The sequence below is a fragment of the Geotrypetes seraphini genome, chromosome 3, assembly GCF_902459505.1.
Source record: "Geotrypetes seraphini chromosome 3, aGeoSer1.1, whole genome shotgun sequence".
NCBI classification, from domain to species: domain Eukaryota; kingdom Metazoa; phylum Chordata; class Amphibia; order Gymnophiona; family Dermophiidae; genus Geotrypetes; species Geotrypetes seraphini.
In genome coordinates this window covers 144656103-144680134 of record NC_047086.1, presented here as the reverse complement: position 1 = coordinate 144680134, position 24032 = coordinate 144656103, and the positions used below count along the sequence as shown (strand labels likewise).

The 24032-nt window shown below is 41.9% G+C and overlaps 1 protein-coding gene across 4 annotated transcripts in view; it reads right to left on the bottom strand.

Moving 5' to 3' along the window:
- LOC117357948 (WAP four-disulfide core domain protein 3-like) overlaps positions 1 to 24032 on the bottom strand; it is a 138939-nt gene that overhangs the window by 19148 nt on the left and 95759 nt on the right. For all 4 annotated transcript variants that reach the window (XM_033939230.1, XM_033939233.1, XM_033939231.1 and 1 more), the window contains one exon: positions 10529 to 10669. In XM_033939230.1, the coding sequence (XP_033795121.1) occupies positions 10529 to 10669 (141 nt within the window). The remainder of the gene's footprint in view (positions 1 to 10528; positions 10670 to 24032) is intronic.

Genomic DNA, 24032 nt, shown 5'->3' with positions numbered 1-24032 from the left:
TTTAAAAGGGAGAAATAAGCCTCATACTAATGTAACAGCATCTAACAAAGCAGAAATCCAAGCTGTTTTCAGTATTATCACTGGCTAAAAAAACCCTCCCTCAACAGCAAACACAGGTTTAAAAATGCAAACTGCCAGTCAGGTGCACAATTAAGACTTATCTCAGAACAGGACTCTTCTTATCCACAGCAACTCCATCACCGTCTCCTCACTCCCAACAAGAGTCCTTGTTTCGCCAATAATTTTGGCTTCTTCAGGGAATTTTGGCTTCTTCAGGGGAGAAAATTATAATTCTTTCGTGCACCTCACCGCCTCCGCTAGCCGTCTTTGGTAGTGGAACATATTGCTCGCAGTGCCAATATGTTGGAGGGAGACTGTTCAAGTCCTCTGAGAAGGAACATCATTTTGCACAGATACACAATTTGTGTTTCTACCTTCATGATATTTTATTCTCATATGTCCATGTCAACTATGTTATATTGGACAAACATCTTGCCCATTTAAGACTCGTCTTTTTGAACATTGCCATAATATTGATAACCACAAGGGTATGGATATATTGGAACAACATTGGGAAAAGAAGAGTTTTGGACCCCAATCCCAACGGAGAGATGTTAGAAAAATGCTCCACCAAATTGAACAATGGTGGATTTTTTTTCATTGAGAATTGTATGGCTACAAGGACTGAATCAAAGGATTGAATGGCATGCTTTTTATTAATGAGCCAGAGGAACATTAAGGTTCACGAGAGAAGGAAGATATGACATCAGAGATGATGTCATTCAAATGGAAATATTTAAGACTGCAATGTGTCCTGCTGCTCAAGACTGCTCGCAGAGGCGGTGATGTGCATGAAGGAATTATAATTTTCTCTCCTGAAGCAGCCAAAATTATTTGCGAAACAAGGTCTCTTGTTGGGAGTGAGGAGACGGTGATGGAGTTGCTGTGGATAAGAAGAGTCCTGTTCTGAGATAAGTCTTAATTGTGCACCTGACTGCCAGTTTGCATTTTTAAACCTGTGTTTGCTGTTGAGGGAGGTTTTTTTGCCAATGATAATAATGAAAACAGCTTGGATTTCTACTTTGTTAGACACTGTTACATTACTATGAGGCTTTTTTCTCCCTTTTAAAAGTATTCATCACCTGGGTTTAGAATGCAATGCTGGTCAGTGACCACAAGTGAACAACCTATATATGTGATTTGAGGTTTAAAAATAGTAAATGTTTCTGAAGGTTTACTTATGCACCTAAGTTTGACTATAAATAGATGTTTATTTGAGGACATAAACTTAGGTTCTATAATTTAGGAGCTGAGCTTTTTTGAAAATCAGCATGTATGGTTATAGGCCTAGCTCTATTGTATATTATCCTGAAGTTAGCACTATTAATCCTGAAGCATGTCTGTGAACATAATAACATAAGAAATGCCATACTGGTACAGATGGAAGGTCCATCAAGCCCAGCATCCTGTTTCCCACAGTGGCCAATCCAGGTCCCGAGTACCTAGCTAGATCCCAAGTAGTAAAACAGATTTCATGCTGCTTATCTTAGGAATATGCTGTAGATTCCCCCAAGCCAGTGGCTTACCAAGGGCGGGTGGGGGGGGCAGTCCGTCATAGGTGCAAACCCCAAGGGGGTGTACAGCTAGCACACTGGATCTGGAACTTCCTGTCCTACTCTGCCACGGGACCTTCCTGTACCTCCCCATGGCTGCCATTCCACCCCCTCCAATGTCACTTACTTGTTCCAGAGCAGAGTCGGCAGCCACACTCATGGCGGGACCCTGCTGCATGGCATTGGGATGGAGGGAGAGAGAAAGGAGCAGGATACTTGTATGAAAGGGTGGAGGAGTAGAGAAAGGAGCAGGATACTAGTATGGAAGGGTGGTGGAGGGAGAGAAAGGGGGCAGATGGTGATGGAATTGGTGTGCAGGGAAAGGGGTGAGAGACATAAGGGGGAAGGATACTGGATGGAATTGGGTTGGAGGGAAAGAAAGGGGGCAGATGCTGATGAAAGTGGAGGGAAGGGGAAAACAAGGGGCAGATGCTGATGGAAGAGGGGTGGAAGGAAAGAGAGAAAGGGCAGACATTGGATGTTAATGGGCCAGGTAGAGGAGGAGCCTATGCTGAATGGAAGTGCAGATGGGAGAGAGAAGGAAGCAGATGCTGGATGAAAGTGGTAAGGAGAGAGAGAGAGAGAGAGAGAGAGAAAAAAGGAAGCAGATGCAGGAAGGAAGTGGGGAGGAGAGAAAGAGGGAAGCAGACACTGAATGAAAGTGGAGAGAGGGGGCAGACACTGGATGGAAGTGGACAGAGAGAGAAGATGGATGGAAGGGGTAGAGAAAGAGGGCACATGATATATAGGAGGAGATAAATAAAAAGAGGGCACATGATGGGGGGGGAGAGGATTGAGTTAGTGAAATAATGGCGGGGGTGAGTGAAAGAGATGACAAGCTGTAGGTAGACAGTGAAAAGGGAAATTGATGACAGGGTAGTAAGAACTTAATCTAGACAGATGCAGAAAATAAATTGAGAAGGAAGATGATGGAATAAAAGGATAGGGAAGGGAAAGGAGAGGAGAGAAATGCCAGACAATTGGAGGATGGAAGGGAAGAAGATGGATGCCAGACCAATGGGGTGAAGGGAGAGATGGAAGGGGGAGGCATACAGTGTCTGGAAGGGGCATAGAAGGAGAGAAGATGCATATAGAAGGACAGAGAGAGGGCAGATAGTAGATGGAAGGAAGAGAGTGATAAGAACATGAGGAAAGCAGAAGCCAGAGAAGACAAAGGTAGAAAAAAAATTATATTTATTTTTTTGTTTTAGGATAAAGTGTTGATAAATATTTATAAATAGAAAATGGAACTAAGGTGATCCTTTTATTGTACTAATTGTAATACATTTTTGCCTAATTCGGAGACTATAACCCGCTTCCTCAGATCAGGACAGGATACTGTAACAGCAGTATACTTTACTGTCTTGAGAAAAGAGGTTCTGGCCTCTGAAAGCTAATTGAAAAATGTATTGGTCCAATAAAATGGTATTATCTTATTTTCCATTTTTGTTTTATCTCCCCCCCCTTCCCTTGGCCCCCTTTTATGAAACTGCGTTAGGCTTTTTTATCACCAGCCATGACAATATTAGCTCCAACGCTCATAGGAATTCTTTGAGCATCAGAGCTTTTGCCGCCACAGCCTGTAACAAAAAAATCTAACGCAGCTTCATAAAAAGGGGGGGGGGTATTTGTTAATTTGTAAAAGTGATGATCTCTTAGAGAGAGGAAGAGATAATGGTTACTGCGGATAGGCAGATTAGATGGGCCATTTGGCCTTTATCTAGCATCATGTTTCTATGTTTCTATTTCTCTGTTTTTTCAAATTTGCATCTGCTTCTTCTAATTAATATAACTCAAAAAGAAAATAGACGCCTCCAAATTATCCAGAATACAGCAATCAAATTAATCCATAACGCAAAGAAATTCGACCATGTTACTCCCTTACTAGTTAAATCACACTGGCTTCCAATAACCCATAGAATTACGTTTAAAATTTTATTCCTGGTTTACAAATCTCTAATCTTCAATGAACCTCAATATATTGCCAAAATGATTGTCCCACACAAAACTTCACGTTCTCTTAGATCTTCTTCTTCACAATTGCTTTCAGTTCCCTCATTAAAAGTCATAGGCACTAGGCGAAATGACATATTTTCTGTAAAAGCCCCCTCACTGTGGAACTCCCTTCCAAACTTCATTAAAAATGAAACTGACCTTGTTGTTTTTAAGAAAATTTTAAAAACTTACCTATTTCAAGACGCGTTTGACATATGAAATTCCAACTTTTAGCACTTTTTAGGTCCAATATTTTTTCTCACCCTTTAATACCCAATGTGTTTCCCTTTCGATGTCTTTCTCTAACTAAGAACAAGATTGTAACTTTTCCCCCTCCTTCCCACCCCCTCCTGTTCGTCTAATTTTGTTTGTTTTATGAGTAACTATTGTAAATTAATTGTATTACCACACTCTGATGGTTTTTATTACTGTACATCGCTTAGATGTTATTATAAGCGATTTATCAAATAAAGGTCAAACTTGAAACTTGAAACTTGAAACTTGACATAGAAACATAGAAAAGACGGCAGAAAAGGGCTATAGCCCACCAAGTCTGCCCATTCCAAATACCCGCCCCCTGGTTTCACTCCCTTAGGGATCCCATGTGAATATCCCATTTTCTCTTAAAATCTGACACGCTGTTGGCCTCAATCACCTGCAGTGGGAGTCTGTTCCAATGATCCACCACTCTTTCGGTGAAGAAGTATTTTCTGGAGTCGCCATGGAACTTCCCTCCCCTGATTTTCAGCGGATGCCCCCTGGTGGTCGAGGGGCCCATGAGGTAGAAGATATCTTCTTCCGACTCGATATGGCCCGTGATGTACTTAAATGTTTCAATCATGTCTCCCCTCTCTCTTCGTTCCTCAAGTGAGTACAGCCTCAGTTTATTCAGTCTTTCTTCATATGTGAGATCCTTTAGCCCCAAGACCATCCTAGTGGCCATGCGTTGAACCGACTCGATTCTCAGCTCATCCTTCCGGTAGTGTGGTCTCCAGAATTGAACACATTATTCCAAGTGAGGCCTCACCATGGACCTGTATAGCGGCATCATGACTTCAGGTCTCCTGCTGACAAAACCTCTACGGATACAACCCATCATTTGCCTTGCCCTGGAGGAAGCTTTTTCCACTTGCTTGGCAGCCTTCATGTCATCACTAATGATCACCCCTAGATCACGTTCCGTTGTGGTCCTGGCCAAGATCTCACCATTTAGTACGTAAGTTCTGTGCGGGTTTTTCTTACCTAGGTGCATTACCTTACACTTTTTAGCATTGAAGCCTAGTTGCCATGTTGCTGACCACTGTTCCAACAGCAGTAGATCCTGCGTCATATTATCAGGCAAACTGCTTTCACCTACTATGTTGCAAAGTTTGGCGTCGTCGTCGAATAGTGATACCTTTCCTCTAAGTCCTTGGGTCATATCTCTTATGAATAAGTTGAATAGAATCGGGCCCAAGACTGAGCCCTGCGGCACTCCACTGATCACGCTTGACGTTTTGGATGGGGTACCGTTTACCACCACCCTCTGAAGTCTGCCACTCAGCCAATCCTCAACCCATGTAGTTAGAGTGTCCCCTAATCCTATCGATTTCAGCTTGTTCAATAGCCTTCGGTGTGGGACGCTATCAAAAGCTTTACTGAAGTCTAAATATACCACATCCAGTACCTCCCCGGCGTCTAGTTGTCTAGTAACTCAGTCAAAAAAACTAATCAGGTTCGATTGGCAGGATCTGCCCTGGGTGAACCCGTGCTGGTGGGGGTCACGTAGGTTTTCCTCGTCTAGGATTATGTTAAGATTTTGTTTGATCAGTGTTTCCATGAGCTTGCACACTATAGACGTGAGACTCACTGGTCTGTAGTTTGCCGTCTCTGTCCTGCAGCCCTTTTTGTGGAGTGGGATAACGTTCGCGGTTTTCCAGTCCAAGGGGACTCTTCCCGTGCGTAGGGAAAGATTGAAAAGAACAGATAATGGTTCTGCCAGGACTTCTCTCAATTCCCAGAGCACTCTAGGATGTAGGTTGTCCGGTCCCATGGCTTTATTTACTTTGAGTCTTGAAAGTTCGTAGTAGACGCTACTGGGCGTAAACTCGAAGTCTTGAAACGAGTCTTTCTGGCTGTCTCCCGTCTGAAGCTGTGGACCAGCTCCCGGCGCTTCACAGGTGAAGACCGAGCAGAAGTATTTGTTTAGTAATTCTGCCTTGGCAGAATCTGATTCTACAAGGCTACCGTCTGATTTCTTCAGGCGTTCTATCCCATCTTTGTTTCTTTTCCTGTGACTTATATAGCTGAAGAAGGATTTGTCCCCTTTCTTAATGTTCCGTGCTAGATCTTCTTCCATTCGGAGTTTGGCCTCTCTGACTGCTATTTTGACAGCTTTAGATCTGTCTAGATAGTCTTTTTTCACCTCTCGTTTGCCTAGATGTTTATAGGTGATAAATGCTTCTTTTTTCTTTTTAACAAGGTTCAAAATTTCTGCACTGAACCATTGGGGTCTTTTGTTCTTCCTGTGCTTTCTTATTGTTCTTATGTAGCGGTTTGTTGCTTCGTGTAGGGTGGACTTCAGAGTCGACCACATATCCTCCACATTGTGAGGTTGTGCTTGTTTATGTAACTCCTGATGGACAAAATCTCCCATACGGTTGAAGTCCGTGCCTCTAAAGTTGAGAACCCTCGTTGCTGTGTTTGACTTGGAGAAACCTTTCTTGAGGTTAATCCATACCATATTATGGTCACCGGAGGCCAGTGCGTCAATGTTTCTGTGGTATTGCATTGTATGCAGAGTCCAGCTTCTTGGTGGTTCAATTTAACCGTTGTCTATGTATTTCTATTTTATCCCCACTTTTACAAAACCGTAGATCATTTTTTAGTGCTGGTCATGGTGGTAACACCTCTGATGCTCAGAATTCTATGAGCGTCTGAGCTGTTACAGCCTTGGCTAAAACTGCACTACATTTTTGTAAAAGGGGGAGGGGTTAGGCCCCAGGACCACTTCCCCATGCTGCTCATCCACATCAGAACGAATGACACTGCCAAGAACACCCTGGAGGACATAGCTAGTGACTTCGGAGCTCTGGGAAAGAGGCTGAAGCAGACAGGAGCACAGGTAGTATTCTCTTCAATTCTTCCTGTTAGGGGCAGAGGAAGGGACAGGGAAGAGCGTATCCTGAAGACGAATGAGTGGTTACAACGATGGTGCCGGGAAATGAACTTCGGATTCCTGAATCACGGAGAGACACTACAGGGACTACAGGGACCAGACGGAGTCCACCTGACCAACAGAGGCAAGAACGTCTTCAGACACCGACTAGCCCACCTACTTAGAAGGGCTTTAAACTAGGTAAGTCGGGGGTGGGTACCCACTTTTACACCGGAGCAGTAAGTAACAATCCTGATGTGGCAAACCAAAACTCCGCTTCTAAGTCTAAGGTAAGTACCCTCACTGCAAAAGAATCGCTAGGGGACACTTTAACTCAAATGGGTTGCTCTCTACATGAGCTTAATAAACAAAAAGAGTGGAGAGCTATGTATGTTAACGCACGCAGCCTAGGGAACAAATTTCAAGAACTGGAAACAGAAATAGTTAATGCAGACCTAGACATAGTAGCGATTTCTGAAACATGGTTCACAGACTCTCACGGTGGGATATAACTATACCAGGATACAACCTGATTCGGCAAGACAGAGAGGGTAAGTTAGGAGGAGGGGTAGCACTTTACATCAAAGAAAACATCAAAACAACCAGGTTCACGGATGTCAAGTATACTGGGGAATCCATCTGGGTAAACCTGGCCAGAGGCGGAGAAAAATGCCTGTACCTTGGTGTGGTGTACAGACCTCCAAGACAATCGGAGCTCAAGGACACTGATTTAATTGATGACATTGAAAATATCACCTTACGGGGGGACGTTGTTCTGTTGGGGACTTCAACATGCCTGATGTAGACTGGAACACACTCTCAGCGACAACTTGTGATAGCAGGAGGATATTGACGTCCATGAAGGGAGTACGGCTCAAACAATTGGTACTAGAGCCCACTAGAGCCCAGGCCATCCTGGACCTGGTACTTATGAACGGGGAAAGTGTCTCAGAGATCTCGGTGGGAGAACCGCTAGCCACCAGTGACCATAACATGGTATGGTTTAACCTTAGGAAAGGCTTTCCTAGATCACAAACAAAAACAAAGGTACTCAACTTCCGGGGTGCTGACTTCACACACATGGCAGACTTCGTCCATCAGATGCTTCAGGTTCAAGAAGGAACGAATAATGTGGAGGTTATGTGGTCAACCTTGAAATCGACCCTTCATGAGGCAACTATCCGCTACATAAAATCAGTAACTAAACAACAAAGAAGAAAGAAACCCCAATGGTTCACTGATAAGGTCTCGCGCCTTGTCAAGGAGAAGAAAAGAGCATTTCTCTCGTACAAACGCACCGGGGAAAAAGAAGCAAACATTGAATACAGGACAAAGTCTGCAGCGGTCAAAACGGCAGTTAGGGAGGCCAAACTTCGAATGGAAGAAACTCTAGCGAAGAACATCAAGAAAGGGGACAAATCATTCTTCAGGTACATTAGTGACAGGAAAAAGAACGCAAATGGGATAGTACGCCTTAGAACGCCAGACGGGAATTATGTGGAAACAGATTCTGAAAAAGGCAAACTACTGAATGATTACTTCTGCTCAGTCTTTACCTGCGAGGCACCAGGGCACGGGCCACAGCTGGAAGCAAAGCAAAGCAAGGAAGACCCATTTCAGAATTTTGAGTTCACACCAGCTGATGTTTACAGAGAACTGTCAGGACTCAAGGTGAACAAAGCCATGGGACCGGACGAGTTGCATCCAAGAGTGCTCAGGGAACTAGGCGATGTTCTGGCGAAACTGTTAGCCATGCTCTTCAATCTCTCCCTAAGTACAGGGAGAGTACCCCTGGACTGGAAAACAGCAAACGTCGTTCCTCTGCACAAAAAAGATTGCAGAGCAGAGGCAGCGAACTACAGACCAGTGAGTCTCACATCAATAGTGTGTAAACTCATGGAAACTCTACTTAAAGGTAAATTAGACTCGATATTGGATGAAGGGAATCTAAGGGATCCCTGTCAACATGGATTCACCAGAGGCAGGTCATGCCAATCTAATCTTATAAGCTTCTTTGATTGGGTGACAGGAAAGCTAGACTCAGGAGAGGCTCTGGACATAGTATACTTGGATTTCAGTAAAGCTTTCGACAGTGTCCCACACCGTAGACTATTAAACAAGATGAAATCGATGGGGTTGGGTGAGAAACTAACTGCATGGGTCAATGATTGGCTGAGTGGAAGACTTCATAGGGTGGTGGTCAACGGCACCCTCTCTGAGACTTCGGAGGTGACTAGCGGAGTGCCGCAGGGCTCAGTCCTGGGACCATCCCTTTTTAACATATTCATAAGGGACCTGACCCGGGGGCTTCAGGGTAAAGTATCACTGTTTGCCGACGACGCCAAACTGTGTAACATAGTAAGTGAAAGCAACCTCAAGGACAGTTTGATGCAGGATCTGATCACGTTGGAAAACTGGTCCTCGACATGGCAGCTGGGCTTCAACGCTAAAAAATGTAAGGTCATGCATCTCGGCAGCGTTTCTCCATTTAGAACATCCTTGAATGGAGAAACGCTAGCTAGGACTTCAGAGGAACGGGACTTGGGGGTAATCATCAGTGCAGACATGAAGGCTGCCAAACAAGTAGAGAAGACCTCATCTAAGGCAAGGCAAATGATGGGATGTATCAATAGAAGCTTCGTCAGCCGCAAACCTGAAGTCATAATGCCACTCTACAGAACCATGGTGAGACCTCATCTGGAATACTGTGTGCAATTCTGGAGGCCACATTACCGGAAGGATGTGCTTCGAGCTGAATTGGTCCAGCGGATGGCCACTAGGATGGTCGCCGGACTCAAGGGTCTCTCATACGAAGAAAGACTGGGCAAACTGCAGCTCTATACCCTGGAGGAGCGCAGAGAAAGGGGTGACATGATTGAGACATTTAAGTACGTCACTGGTCGTGTCGAGGTGGAAAACTATATATTCTTTCCCAAGGGACCCTCGGTCACAAGGGGGCACCCCCTCAAACTCAGAGGGGGGAAATTTAGTGGTGACACCAGGAAGTATTTCTTCATGGAAAGGGTGGTAGATCACTGGAACAAACTTCCGGTGCAGGTGATCAAGGCCACCAGCGTGCTCGATTTTAAGAATAAATGGGACATCCACGTGGGATCCCTACGAGGGTCAAGTTAAGGAACTAGGTCACTAGCACTCAATGGGGTGGGTCAATAGAGTGGGCAGACTTGATGGGCTGTGGCCCTTTTCTGCCGTCATCTTTCTATGTTTCTATGTGATTACATATTCCATACTAGGTGAAGATGTGTTCTGTGTGTACGAAAGACATGGTTCTCTGTTGGCATTGACTGTGCAGCATTGATCTATACTAGTCTGGCTTGTTTAGTTTTACAATGGGTGTATTGGTCTACTGTTCACTACAGTATGTAAGATGCCTTTTCCTAAGTACACTCTCTTTTAGGAAATTATCCAAACCTTTTTTAAACCCAGTTATGCTAACTGATTTCACCACATTCTCCAGCACCGAATTCCAGAGTTTAATTATATGTTGTGTGAAGAAATATTTTCTCCAGTCTGTTTTAAATCTCCTACTTAGTTGCTTTATCATGTACCCCCTAGTTCTAGTATTTATCAATAGGACAGGGTTCACAGTTGTTATATATTACTTGGCTACAACTGGCATTTGTTTTCTTTGGCAGATGAAAGACTGAGTCAGTTCTCATAGGGTCAAAGCTCAGGAACTTCAGGATTACAAAAATCACAACAGAAAACAATTTAGGCGGGAGAGCTATCTTTGTAGTTCTTATGTGACAGATTGTTTTCCTACCTGAGACAGGTTCCACGCACACATTCCCACATATGATGCAGCACTTCTGGTTTTGGAGGCAGTCATTGTCACTGAAGCACTTCGAACATGACATAAAAAGCGGGCAGAAAACCTTTCTTAATGGACACATACCAGGTTTTACTGTAATTAAAATAAAGTTTAATAAGAATCAGTCATTATAGAGCCTTACAATAAGAAATTATTATTCAGTCCAATATTCATATTAGAGAATGATACGGGCCAAATTTTTCCCTGGGGGAACTCATTTCCTCGTCCCATCCTTGTGAGTTCTTTTCCTGTTCCTGCCCCATTCCTGTATGCGCCATCCTCATCTGCACAAGCCTCAAATTATTTTAAATCATGTGTTTGAGGTTTGTGCAGTTAAGGCAAAGCTTATAAAAATGGGGCAGAAACAGGGACAACGACAAAACTTGGGGGGGATGCGACGGGGAAATTGAGTTCCTGCAGGGACGGGAAAAATTTGTCCCTGGGTCATTTTCTAATTCATACGCCACAGACAGCCTGTGTTTAACCATCTATGTATATTCAGTGCCTCTAGCTGCAGAAGCAGTGGCAATGATATACACATATTTTGCAGCGATTGGTACTATACAACAGAGGGAAAAAGGAACACAGATGGAAAAGTCATACAAAAAATTGTAGCTGGCCCAAAGTGGAATAAAGGAGATAATAATAAATTCCTTAAGAGGTATAATATAAATGATTGTTGCAGTTGTCTGGGTCTCAACATATCTGAGTAGGTAGAACTGACATTCCAGCCATCATACTTGTGGCTTTCATCAGGGTGTGCTGTGAGATCTGCAGTTTGTCTTTAAATATAGTGGGTCCTCCAGCCTGATTGGTTGGGGCTTGAAGTGATTGAGGCAGGAAACTTTGTTGGTTCTGAATTTGAATTTTGGCGGGAAAGTTCGTCACAAACTTGAATTGTGGAGGGAAAAAACGTTGTAAACAATTTTAAATTCTGGCGGAAAAGTCCATTGGCACAATTTTTAAAAAAAATTCTGGCAGGAGAGGGCTGGAAACTTTGAGAAGGAGGGAGAATTTGTCCTTGGCCCCAGTTCTTTTTGCACTAATTTTCTTTTAGATAAGTGGTTGCCATGCTTTGTTTATGGAGATCCCTTTATCTCCATTGAAATTATTGGGGTGTCTTGCTATCTCTATTGCCTCTTTGATTCTTCTCAGCCACCAGTGGTCTTTCTACAAGACCTTTGTATTCTCAAATCTAATCGTGTAACCAGTTTCCTTGGCATGGAGGTCGGACTACAGCTGATTTCTCTGCGTTGCATATCTTGTGGTGTCTCTTTTGGTCTTCAGCCTTTCCTTTTACAGTGCGACCAGTTTCCCCAGTGTAATTCTGGCCACAGCTACATGGGATTTCTTACTCTCTAGGGGTTTAGAGCAAAGGTCTTTAATATGTGTGAGTGTGGATGAAAGTTTCTGTGGTGCACTGTAGGTTGTTTAGATGGCAGCCAGTGTGATTAACAAATGAGGTGAAGGAAGACATTAGAGCTAAAAGAGAATCCTTCAGAAAGTGGAAAAAGGATCTGACTGAAAATAATTGTAAACCGCACAAGGAATGGCAAGTCAAATACAGGCACTAATAAGGAAGGCAAAGAGAGACCTTGAAAAGAACATTGTGCTGGAAGCAAAAAACACACAGTAACATTTTTTTAGGTATATTCAAAGCAAAAAGATAGGATAAAAGGGGCTCTCTGGGAAGACAAGGCCATAGTGGAGAGATTAAATGAATTCTTTGCATTGGTCTTCAACAAGGAATATGTGGGGGGAGATACCGGTGCCAGAAATGTATTCAATTCTGATGAATCAGAGAAAAAAAAATCTCTATACCACTGGAAGATGTAATGGGTCAATTTGACAAACTGAACAGTAGCAAATTGCCTGCAACAGATGGTATACATCTCAGAGTGCTGATAAAATTGAACTTAAAGAGCTATTGTTAGTAATTTGTAATTTTTCTTTAAAATCCAACATTCAATTAATTACAAGTAATTGGAAGAACCATGATAGAATAAATTATACTTTTTGGTGGGTGAATGTGTGCACTTCATATAGATATGAACAAATTAATGCAGAGTGTAGGGGACTTAGTGAGGTATTCAATAAAATTTGGAGCCCATTGACTAAATTAGTAAAAACATCATAATGTATTTGTAAAAACATAAAAATGTATTTTCATCATCATATCTTTCTTTTGGTTTATTTATCTTTACACATCCAGGGAGGGTGGGGGTTTGGAGGGATGGGAGAAAATATTGATAGTGTTATTTGGATAACTTTATTCTTCTTTTGTATTATATATTAGATAATATTCTGATATTATTAGATGCAAGAATCTGAAATTAATGAATGATATTTAATGTTACCTGAACATGAACTAGTGTAATGTATATAATACCTACTGTTCTTTTATTTATATACACTGTTTTTGATTAAAAATCAATAAAGAATTTAAAAAAAAAAAAAAAATCTAACATAGTATCAGAAGACTGGAGGGTGGCCAAAATGATGCCAATTTTTGAAAAGGGTTCCAGAGGTGATTCAGGAAATCAGAGATGAGTCTGACATCAGTACCGGGCAAAATGGTAGAGACTATTATAAAGAACAAAATGTCAGAACTTATACATAAGCATGGATTAATGAGAGAAAGCCAACAGGGATTTAGTCAAGGGAAATTTTGCTTCACCAATCTACTGCTTTTCTTTGAAGGGGTGAATGAACATGTGGATAAAGATGAGCTGGTTTAATCTACTCCAGTTTTTCCAATTATACGTAATTTGTTGAATGGCAACACCAGTCATTATGAGTAATAATTTGTTTTTGTTATTGTTATTGTTTTGCTCTCATTGCCATACCAAATAGCACAGTATCATATGATAATGCCACTGGGTTATCTAATAAACAATTAATTTGGTCCCAAATTGATTTCCAGAAATTCATAATAAATGGACAATAGAATAATAAATGATCTAGAGTCCCTGCTTCAAGTTTACAATGCCAGCATCTATTAGACTTAGAGCTGTCTAACTTTTGTAATCGAACTGGGGTCCAAAATGCTCTATGCAACAGAAAGAACCAAGTTTGTCTCATAGATGCTGACACTGTACATCTCATCCTCCAAGACCAAATTCGTGGCCATTGAGATGCAGTAATTTGATGCTTAATCTCAATGCTCCAAATGTTTCTAAGACCAGTGTTTAATTTCTTTTTAATAAGTCCATTTAATAATTTATACCACTGGGCGGCCTGGTGACCCAAGAAGTCTGCCTAAAAACATAGGAACTCCATACTATAATGATTATTAAAGTTTTTCCAGTTAGGGAACCCCGCCTGAATGGCATGCTTCAGCTGCAACCATCTAAAACTTTCAGATCTATTAAATCTATATTTATGTTGCAACTGTGAAAATTCAAGCATATTACCATTAGAAATAACACCATCTAATATACGTATTCCTGAAATCATCCAATGCTTCCAGACGAGCCTTTCTCCGCCAATTTGAATCTTGGAGTTTACCCATATAGGTTGATTTGTAGATTTTTGAATTGGAATAGTTGTTAAATTACTTACATATTGCAATGTTTTCCATGTATCAGCTAAAATTCGGTTATTTTTACTGTAACTAGGCATTTTGATACTGAGCACATGACAAAGGCGTAATGGAGACATGAGTTGCCATTCTATCCACAACCAATCTGGGAGTTTTTCCATGAGCTCTGGGAGGACCCAATACATACCCTGGCACAAAATATAGGCTTGATGGTACCTATAAAAATTGGGAAAATTTACCCCTCCCTCTGAAATTGGTCTTTGTAAAGATACCAAAGCCACTCTAGGAGTTTTACCCAACCAAATAAATTTTATAAGAATACTGTTTAATTTTTTATAAAAGGACCCTTGAAAATAAACCGGCAACATACCCATCTGATAACAAATTACAGGCAAAATCATCATTTTAATAGTTTGAACTCTTCGCCACCATGAAATATGTAGAGGATTCCATTGCTCACACAATTCTGTTACTTTCTGCATTAAAGATTTTTCATTATTTATTTATTTATTTATTTATTTATTTAGATTTATATCCCGTTCTCCCAGTAGCTCAGAACGGTCTACAAGTAAACATACACAGTAGAAGTAGTTAGGCAAATAAATGTGCAACAGGTTTGGATGCTTGGACATACAAGATTGTGCAGTATTTATCAGGCTACAGACAATTTTTCAGAGTACAGACAATTTATCAGAGTACAGACTAAGAGAGGACTATACTGAAATTTAGGAGAAGTTAAATAGGGGAGAGAAGAGAGAGGTGGGGTTTAAGGGGGGGTGTAGACTGAGGGAGACCTTTAGTTGAAGAGGAGGGTCTTTACCATTTTACGGAATGTCAATAAAGAGTTCTGTTGCCTGAGTTGGGGGGGGAGTTTATTCCAGAGATGTGGGATGAAGTGGCTGTAGGATCGTTTGCGGGCAGTTTCTGAGAGGAGGGACCTTCCAGGGGGAATGCATAGGCGTATTTCCGATTTTGAGCGGAGGGTGCGAGTGGGGGTGTAGATGGGAAGCTTAGATTTTATGTAGGAGGGGGTGGTGGCATAAATTCTCTTGTGGGCTACTGCTAGGGCCTTGAAAGCACAGCGCTGGCTAATTGGGAGCCAGTGTTCAGCGCAGAGTGCTGGGGAGACGGGATCATGGTAGTTGAGGTTGTGTAGGAGGCGGATAGCTGCATTTTGGACACGTTGGAGGCGTTTGAGATTATTTTTGGTTAGTCCATTGAATAGGGAGTTACAGTAGTCCATTCTGGAGAGGACATATGCGTAGAGGAGTTGGGCGAGGTCAGGTGTGGAGATGTAGGGTTTGATCTTTTTCAGTTGGCGGAGGTAGTAGTGTAGGGTCATGAAATAGTTAACTGTTGTTTAAAATATTGCTCTGGCCTACATAGCTGAAAACAGTGTATAATCTATTGACTGCATCTGCCTAAAATGTATGTCCCTACCTTACCACATTGTAAGCTGAATAGATAAGAGTTTGAGCCATGATGTACCCTGCCCTTCTGTACATTTAACTGTTAGAGTTAGATAAGTGTCCTGCTAGTGACCTGCTAGTGTGAGCTTAGAACCAATGAGTGTTAAGAAAAGTAACATGTGAAAAGTTTTTTCTAGAATTCAGTTGTATAGCCAGAAAAATGAATAAATATCTCTGTAACTTCCTGGTTTCGGCACTTCTGAGCCAGCTTGAAGCTCAGGGGTCCAACATGCATGCTGTGAATAAATTTCTTTTACTTTCTTCACGCCTCTGACTTTGTGTGTCCAAGTGACCTTTCATTTGGCTTCCGAACAGGGACTTGAAGGTCTCTTGACCACTGGTTACTCGATTGGTCACTTGTTTCTGGTCCTACGGCTGATATGTCTGCTTAGCCGGCTGCCTTCCTTTTGGGGGGTTGGCAGACCTCAGGACGTTGGACCGCTTCAACTGACTTATCTAGTCTCAGTTTAAAGTACAAGAATCTGTATCTGTATCTGTATCTGTACCTGGAGTGGCCACTATCTGGTAAGTGGGGATTGATCATCCCTATCCTGTCTCTCGTCTCCTGCCTAGTAAGCCACGTGATCTGTCGCTGAAAAGTTGTGGGGAAGGATTCTAGGAACTGTTATTTTCTGGTTGAGTAACTGAACTGAAATCTGTTGTGTTTTGTGTGTTTGAGAGTGTCTGAGACGTCCTTGAGGACGAAGCGAGTGTGGACCTGTTAGTACTGCGTTTCCCTAGTCCGGAGACGGGCGGGGCCAGGAATTCAGGGAAGTGTTTTTGTCCTCCATTGCACAATGGGGGATGTCTGTCTACCTGTGGGGATCCCTTGATATGTTAGCTAATTTTAAAAAAGGAATTTGTCTTTGATTATACTTAACAAATCAACCCTTATTTGTCTGTGCCAGTTAGAATGGCTGATATTTGGTGTGGGCTGGCCCCCTCTGGCTCCCTGGAAGAGGACATAACTCGTCAGGTTTTTATGCATTCGTTTGCTGTCAGTTCCTCTTCCAGTCAGCCAATTTTTGCATTCTAATGGGAAAACCCTTCCACTGGACAAACCTCCTAAGTAACCTGGACCCGTCTACCCCAGGGCTTTAAAATTAGCCCCTCTCTATTCAGCACTGCCCTTGCTTCAGACCTTGCCAAATTCTTCCCTTCATCTGATTCCCAAGTCCTGCAATATCCCGGGTTCTTTATGACTTCTGTCTGTTCAAATGTTTCAGTGAAGTTTAAACTGTCAGTTGTTCATAGCATGAGAGGAGAGTACTTTTCCTTTTGTGCTGATAAGGGCCATGAAGTGTTTAGCACTTCAAATGTGGTTTCTCCTGAAACAGATAAGTGGTTTTGCATTTGAAGTTTTTGGCTATGTTATAAAATGTATATGCATATTCAGAAATGCATATAAACGAAAAATATGATTTCTGGAACTTATATTCCATGCTAAAAAGAAGTTCTTTGTCCAAATTTAGTAGTTATTTGTCTAAATTTAAAAATTCTGAAAAGGACTACATCTGTAATTTGATCTCTTTGATCTTTAAGCAACTCTCTCTCCTTTGTGAAATTCTGTAGGAAGGGGGAGTAAGTCTCTACTGAGACCCATGTTGATTGTAACAAAAAAAGAAAAAAATGAACAATGTTTAAACTTGTGAGTACAGTAAAACTTTGGTTTGGGAGCATAATTTGTTCCAGAAGTATGCTTGTATTCCAGGGCACTAGTGTACAAAAATATACATACTTGTATTGCAAGCCCTTGCTCGTTTGGAACAGTCACTGCATTCCTGCAGCGTCATATAGAGAGGAACCATTGGCTCAGTTGTGAAAATGTGATGCTTCTATACTGTATGTACGTGTATTGCAAGACGTTGCTGGTATAGCAAGTTAAAATTTAATCATTGCTTGTCTTATAGAACACTTGCAAACCAAGTTATTTGCAATCCAAAGTTTTACTGTATATTCCAATCTTTGTTTTGTAGTTCTGTATATAAAAATTGTAAGTTTAGGTATAACAATGTAATTTTTAGGAATGCTTTTGTATTGAAGTAAATATTTTTGCCAGTCAGCTGATAGTGAAGGGACTGCTGCTTTAGAGAGCGCTTGTGTCAGACTACCCTGCTTAGTGGGTGGATCCAGAACTGCATTTAGCTTAATTTTATAAGTCAGCTCTTTGGGGTAGGAACCTGATATAGAATAGGGATTGAGAACAATTCTTATGTGTTAGTACACATCTTAAGTTCAATTATTTTGTACCTTCTCTAATCTTTTGTAAACCACATAGCTCTTCACGGTATTGCGGTATATAAACTGTTATTATTATTATTTATCTGAGTCTTTCAGATAGTGGGTCTGCCTTTTAAATTTTCCTGTGGCCATATTTACATTGATTTCAAGTATGCCTTCCTCGTGTCACCTACCTTGGCTTTCAAATCTCCCAGGGTACCAGGTCCCTTCCTACACCGAGGTCTAGGCTGTCTGTAGTCTCCCTGTCCCTGATAACTGCAAGGCTCTGAGCACCTTTCTCAGTATTGCAGGATACTGTCCCATCTGGATCCCTGATTTCTCTACTATTGCTCGTCCTCTGTATGATTCCACCAAAGGCGCTGACTCAGCCCCTTTTGTCTGGACCCAACTTCAGGAGCGGTCTTTTCGCTGCCTCCAAAAACTTCTGACTCAGGCCCCTGCCTTCTGGCCCTTCTGCCCAAGAAGCTGAGCTTTATGCCCTCACTTTTGCCCTGCGCCACTCTGCCTCTCAGTCTTGCAATATATATACTGACTCCAAATATGCTTTCCTTAACTTGCATTCCCATAGGGCCATCTGGAAACATCGAGGTTTCATTATAGCCTCCGGCCGCCTGATCCATCATGCTCCCCTCATTCTTGACCTTCTTGAGGCCGTACAACTACCCTCACGTGTTTCTGTTATGCACTGCCATGCTTACAGACGCGTGACGGACCTTGTCTCTCGTGGCAATGCCCTTGCCGACCGCACAGCCCGAGCTGCCAGTCTCTGCCCCCTCTTTCGGCCCCTCTGTATACAATCATTCCTTTTCTGGATTCCCTTACACCCCAGTACGCTTCTCAGGAACAGACTTGGGCATGCATTATTTTGGGCCAGTCTGTCCTGAAAGGGGGGTGGATACAAAATGCGCCAATTCAAGTGCCAATCCAGACCCACACACTGATACTTCAAACGTAAGCACAGCGGGTACCCTCATATTCATTCCTCAACACCTGGCCCTCATGATTGTCAAAAGATGCCATGATCTGGCACACTCTGGAGAACCCGCTATGAAAATTGACTCTCAAGAGACATTTCTTTATCAATCACCTTGATCAGCTAGTCCGGAATATGGTCCGACAGTGTGTTGTCAGTTCTAGAATAAAATTCCCAATCAGATGACTGCCACCTCTTGGATACCAACCTATTGGAACATATCCGATGCAGGTTCTGTCTGTAGATTTTACCCACATGCCCATTTCCCGTTCCCTCAGTCACTTCCTAGTCTTCACAGACACCCTGACTAGATGGGTCAAAGCCTTCCTTACTTGCACTGAACGCGCCAGGGAAGTAACCAAACACCTCCTGAATAATTCCGTGCCTTGATCTCCTTGTTTTTATAGGCAGTGACAATGGCCCTGCTTTCATTGCCGATGTTGTCCAACAAATTGCTCAGGCCCTCCAAATTGAATAGAAATTATATGCTGCTTACTATCCTGAGAGCTCTGGTCAGGTCGAAAGAATAAACAGAACTCTTAAGACCCTTCTCACAAAATGAATTGAAGAAACGAATCTGTCCTGGCCTGTCCTGCTGCCTTCTGTTCTTTTTCAGATTAGATGCATCCCATCTAAGCCCCATTTGAGCTCATGTCCGGCCAGCCACCACCCATTGTGAACCCAGATCCTGGTTCCTTTGCTACTCTGGGATCAGATATCCTCTAGAGTCAGGTCCAGTCTTTAGCTAAAGCCCTTTAAGAGCTCCACAAATGGGTCCTGGAAAGGGCCCCACTATCGATAGCTACACAAGTCCATGGGTATGTCCCTGTAAATACAGTATGGCTAAAACTTGGAAGTCAGACCCCCTGAAACCTAGTTGGATAGGTCCTTTTACTGTAATAATTTCTTCTCTTACAGTTGTCAAAGGTGTCCGGACATGAAACTTGGTTCCACTACAACACGGATCTTCAGCTGAAGCTTTCTAAGACCTCAAAAGTTCTGAATATTTACCATTGTACTTAGCAGGTGTTCTGAATATAATTCTTTATAAGTGTTTGAGTTTAATTGACTGCCTGTGGTTCACACTGCCTTTAGCAAGTGTCTTGAGTATAACTGTTTGAAGTTTTCTAAGTTGTGCCTGAAAGAAAAATGAGTTTCCCCTGTTAGTATATATATATCTGATATTTGTGTTGCCCTTACTTATGCTTCTTTCTTCTGTATTTCTTTCCTATTGTACTTAACAAGTGCAGCCCCTTTGCCTGATGTTTGTTTGCATGAAGGAGTTAAGTACAGAAAGTGTCAAACATCAGAGAGTATTTTCTGTTTCCAACCTACTGGTGATGAAGTTTAAAAGTGGGCGGAAATCTGCATTGATGATGTTGAGGGTCCACTTATCAACTAGACTCTTATTGTAGACCCCACTCGCCCGGTGTCTTTGTATTGTGATACATGTGTGCTATTTGATGTTTCTCAAGGTCATGGTACTACCCCTAATTCAGTTTTGTGTGGCTCCCTAGATTGACAGCGTTATTATACCAAATGTGCTAAGTATATATGTATAACCTGATGCCTTTAAGAACTGCCCCTATGAGGAAACCTTCACTAATGGTGGAGCCTGTCCTTTATGAGAAAGTGTCTTGTGGGCCACCTACAATAACCCACACAAATATCCCCCTAATACCCCGTCTGCCTCCCTTACTTTAGATCCTAGCTCCGGCCCCTTGTGTACTACAGGCTACTGTAATCCCATGGTTTTCACTCTCACTGACCCACATAACTGGAATGCCAATGTCCAAGTCCAGAAGGCCAGAGACTGCATGGCATTGTATATTGATGGTAAAAGGTGAGACCCAGGTACTGATGTATATGTCCGAATTGTATCCCACTCATGTGCTCCTGTCTATCACTCTGTGGTGTTTCCCCAGTTTTATGAAATTATGAAAGTAGATACTAATATCCTGTAATCACTAGAAATCTGTTTATATAGTTTGCTGAAACTATAGGTCAGACTCTTAATGTTAGCAATTATTTTGTATGAGGAGGGACTGGTATGGGAGAACAGTGGCTATGGGAGGCAAAGCAGCTGGACATGTTAAACCTGACTTCACAGACCCTCACTTTTACGTCAGGTCCACGACCTTCACGATGGGCCTTGTGAACCTCCATTGTTGCTTCCCACTGTCTTCAGCCCTTCAGACACTGCTTAATGGAACTTCCTATGAATTATGGTCAGCTCCTGATAGTTGATATTGGCTCTGTGATCTGTTTGCCTACTCTTGGTTGCCTGCTTAATGGACTGGTACATGTGTGCTTTGCATGATCCATCCCAGCTTCTTCCTGTTACCGCTGGCCGATGGTGAACACCTGGGAGCCCCTGTATTCAACACCAGAGGTCGCCAAAAGCGGTCTACTTCCACCAATTCCCTTAAAATAGGTGAATGGGGTGATGACTGGCCTGCAGAACGGATCATTGCTGCTTATGGACCTGCCACGTGGACCGAGGATGACACCTGGGGCTATCAGACCCCAATCTATATGCTGAACTGCATTATTTGTCTATAAGCTGTACTTGAACTGATAACCAATGAGACCTCCCGAGCTTTGAGTACCATTGGCAGAGCGAATGCTAAAATGTGCACTGCTATTTATCAGAATCGTCTAGCTTTGGACTATTTACTAGCTGCTGTGCCTATGATAAATTCAACCTCTCCAACTGCTGCCTTGAACTTGAGTAAAGTGATTGAGAACGATGTGGATCGTATCACCAAACTGGCTCATGTTCCTGACCAGATCTGGCGTGACCTTACTGCAGACTGGATCTCTGGTACCTTCAGCTCCTGGTTGCCCTCTGGTTCAGCACTGAAGATCATCTTGCTGGTTGCTGCCCTGTCTTCTCTGCTCCTTTGCTGCCTACCCTGTATGGTCCCCATAGCCATAAAGCTGCTCCACTGAACTATGGACTCTGTTGTCAAACGTTCCACTGCTGCATTGGCCCTCTCCCAGTATCGTCCCTTACCCACTGAGGACCCCGACTTTCCTGACCCCTAACTTTATTTTGTCAGGCTTGGCTCCTTAGGTACGCCAGCCTGAAAGGGGGGAATGTAGGGTCATGAAATAGTTAACTGTTGTTTAAAATATTGCTCTGGCCTACATAGCTGAAAACAGTGTATAATCTATTGACTGCATCTGCCTAAAATGTATGTCCCTACCTTACCACATTGTAAGCTGAATAGATAAGAGTTTGAGCCATGATGTACCCTGCCCTTCTGTACATTTAACTGTTAGAGTTAGATAAGTGTCCTGCTAGTGACCTGCTAGTGTGAGCTTAGAACCAATGAGTGTTAAGAAAAGTAACATGTGAAAAGTTTTTTCTAGAATTCAGTTGTATAGCCAGAAAAATGAATAAATATCTCTGTAACTTCCTGGTTTCGGCACTTCTGAGCCAGCTTGAAGCTCAGGGGTCCAACATGCATGCTGTGAATAAATTTCTTTTACTTTCTTCACGCCTCTGACTTTGTGTGTCCAAGTGACCTTTCAGTAGAAGGAGGTGGAGATTACTTGGGATATGTGGGCAGATAGGGATAGGTGTCCATCTAAGGTTACTCCTAGGCTGCGTACCTGATCTAATTTTCATTGTCTCTTCCAGCGTATTTTTAATCCAGATGCCTAAATACTTTATTCCAGTGGACATTAAGTGGAAGAATTTCTGATTTACTCCAGTTTATCTTGTATCCTGAAAATTTTCCAAATTCCTCAATCAGTTCAAGTAAAGAGGGAATAGTTGTCTCAGGATTTCTCAAATAGAGCAATATATCATCCTTATAGGGAATACCCTGAATCTCCTCTGCCTGTTGAATAGCTAATAACAAGGGTTCCAATACAATATCAAAAAGTAGAAGAGATAAGGGACATCCTTGTCTAACCCCCCTCTGCAACCTAAAGCCATCTGAAAAATTATTATTAATATATAATTTAGCAAGGGAGCTATACAATGTTTGAACCATTTGTATAAATCCTGAACTAATACCAAACCACTCCAATGCTTGATACATGAAGGTCCATGCAACACGATCAAAGGCCTTCTCTGCATCAAGGGGCACAGAAAAAGCCGGATCATTTAAGTCTTTTGACAAATTCAACATATGTAATGCAAGCCTAGTGTTGTTAGAAGAATGTCTTTGAGCAACGAATCCTGTTTGATGCATTCCAATAATAAAAGGGAGAGCTTTAGCCAAACGTATAACTAAAGTTTTAGCTAAAAGTTTTCCATCAACATTAATTAAAGAAATAGGCCTGTAATTTGAAACCAGTGTGGGATCTTCATTTGGCTTTGGCAAAACTATAGTTAACGATTCTGCCATGGTACCTGTAATACATCCTTTAATTAATTGAGTCTGATATAAATTTAACAAATATGGTAATAGGGTAATTTGGAATGATTTATAGAACTCTACTGTAAAACCATCCCCACCTGGAGCGGATCCAACTCTAAGGGACTTCAATGCTGCTTGCAATTCTTTTATTGATATTGGCTTTTCTAGACTTTTTTTTATATGCTCAGGAATTTTCGGTCCCTTTATTAAATTTAAAAATTCCAATCCATCCTTTACTTTATCTAAATAAGGCTCAGAAGAATACAGATCTTTGTAGAAATCCAAAAATTGTTTTAAAATCGGTCCAATTTGAGAATATGTATTCCCTTTTTCATCTTTTATCGCCACTATTTTCATTTTCCGTTTATTTGCTTTTAGATAATTTGCCAATAATCTTCCCGCCTTATTTGAATTCCCATAATACAAAGCCTGTTGAGAAAATAAATCTTTTCTTATCAATTTAGAAGAAATCTCATTATATTTCCCTTTAGCTTTCAAAAGATCCTGTAATGTAGAGTATTCCCATTTATCAATTAATTTAGATTTCAGCATCTTTATATCTTGTTCTAATTTGGAAAATTGTTTTTTAATTTGTTTTTTAATAAATGGTGAAAAAGAAATAATTTGACCTCTCATGGTTGCCTTAAAAGCATCCCACAATGTTTCTGTTGAGATATCTTCCGTATTATTAATTAGAAAATAATAATTTATTTTTAATTGAATTTCCTCTATAAAATTTGGTTCTACAAGCAATGTACCGTATTTTCACGCAGATAACGCGCACCCGTGTAAAACGCGCACATGGGTATAGCGCGCAGAAACCACTATTTTATGTACAAAAACTTTTGTATACCGCGCT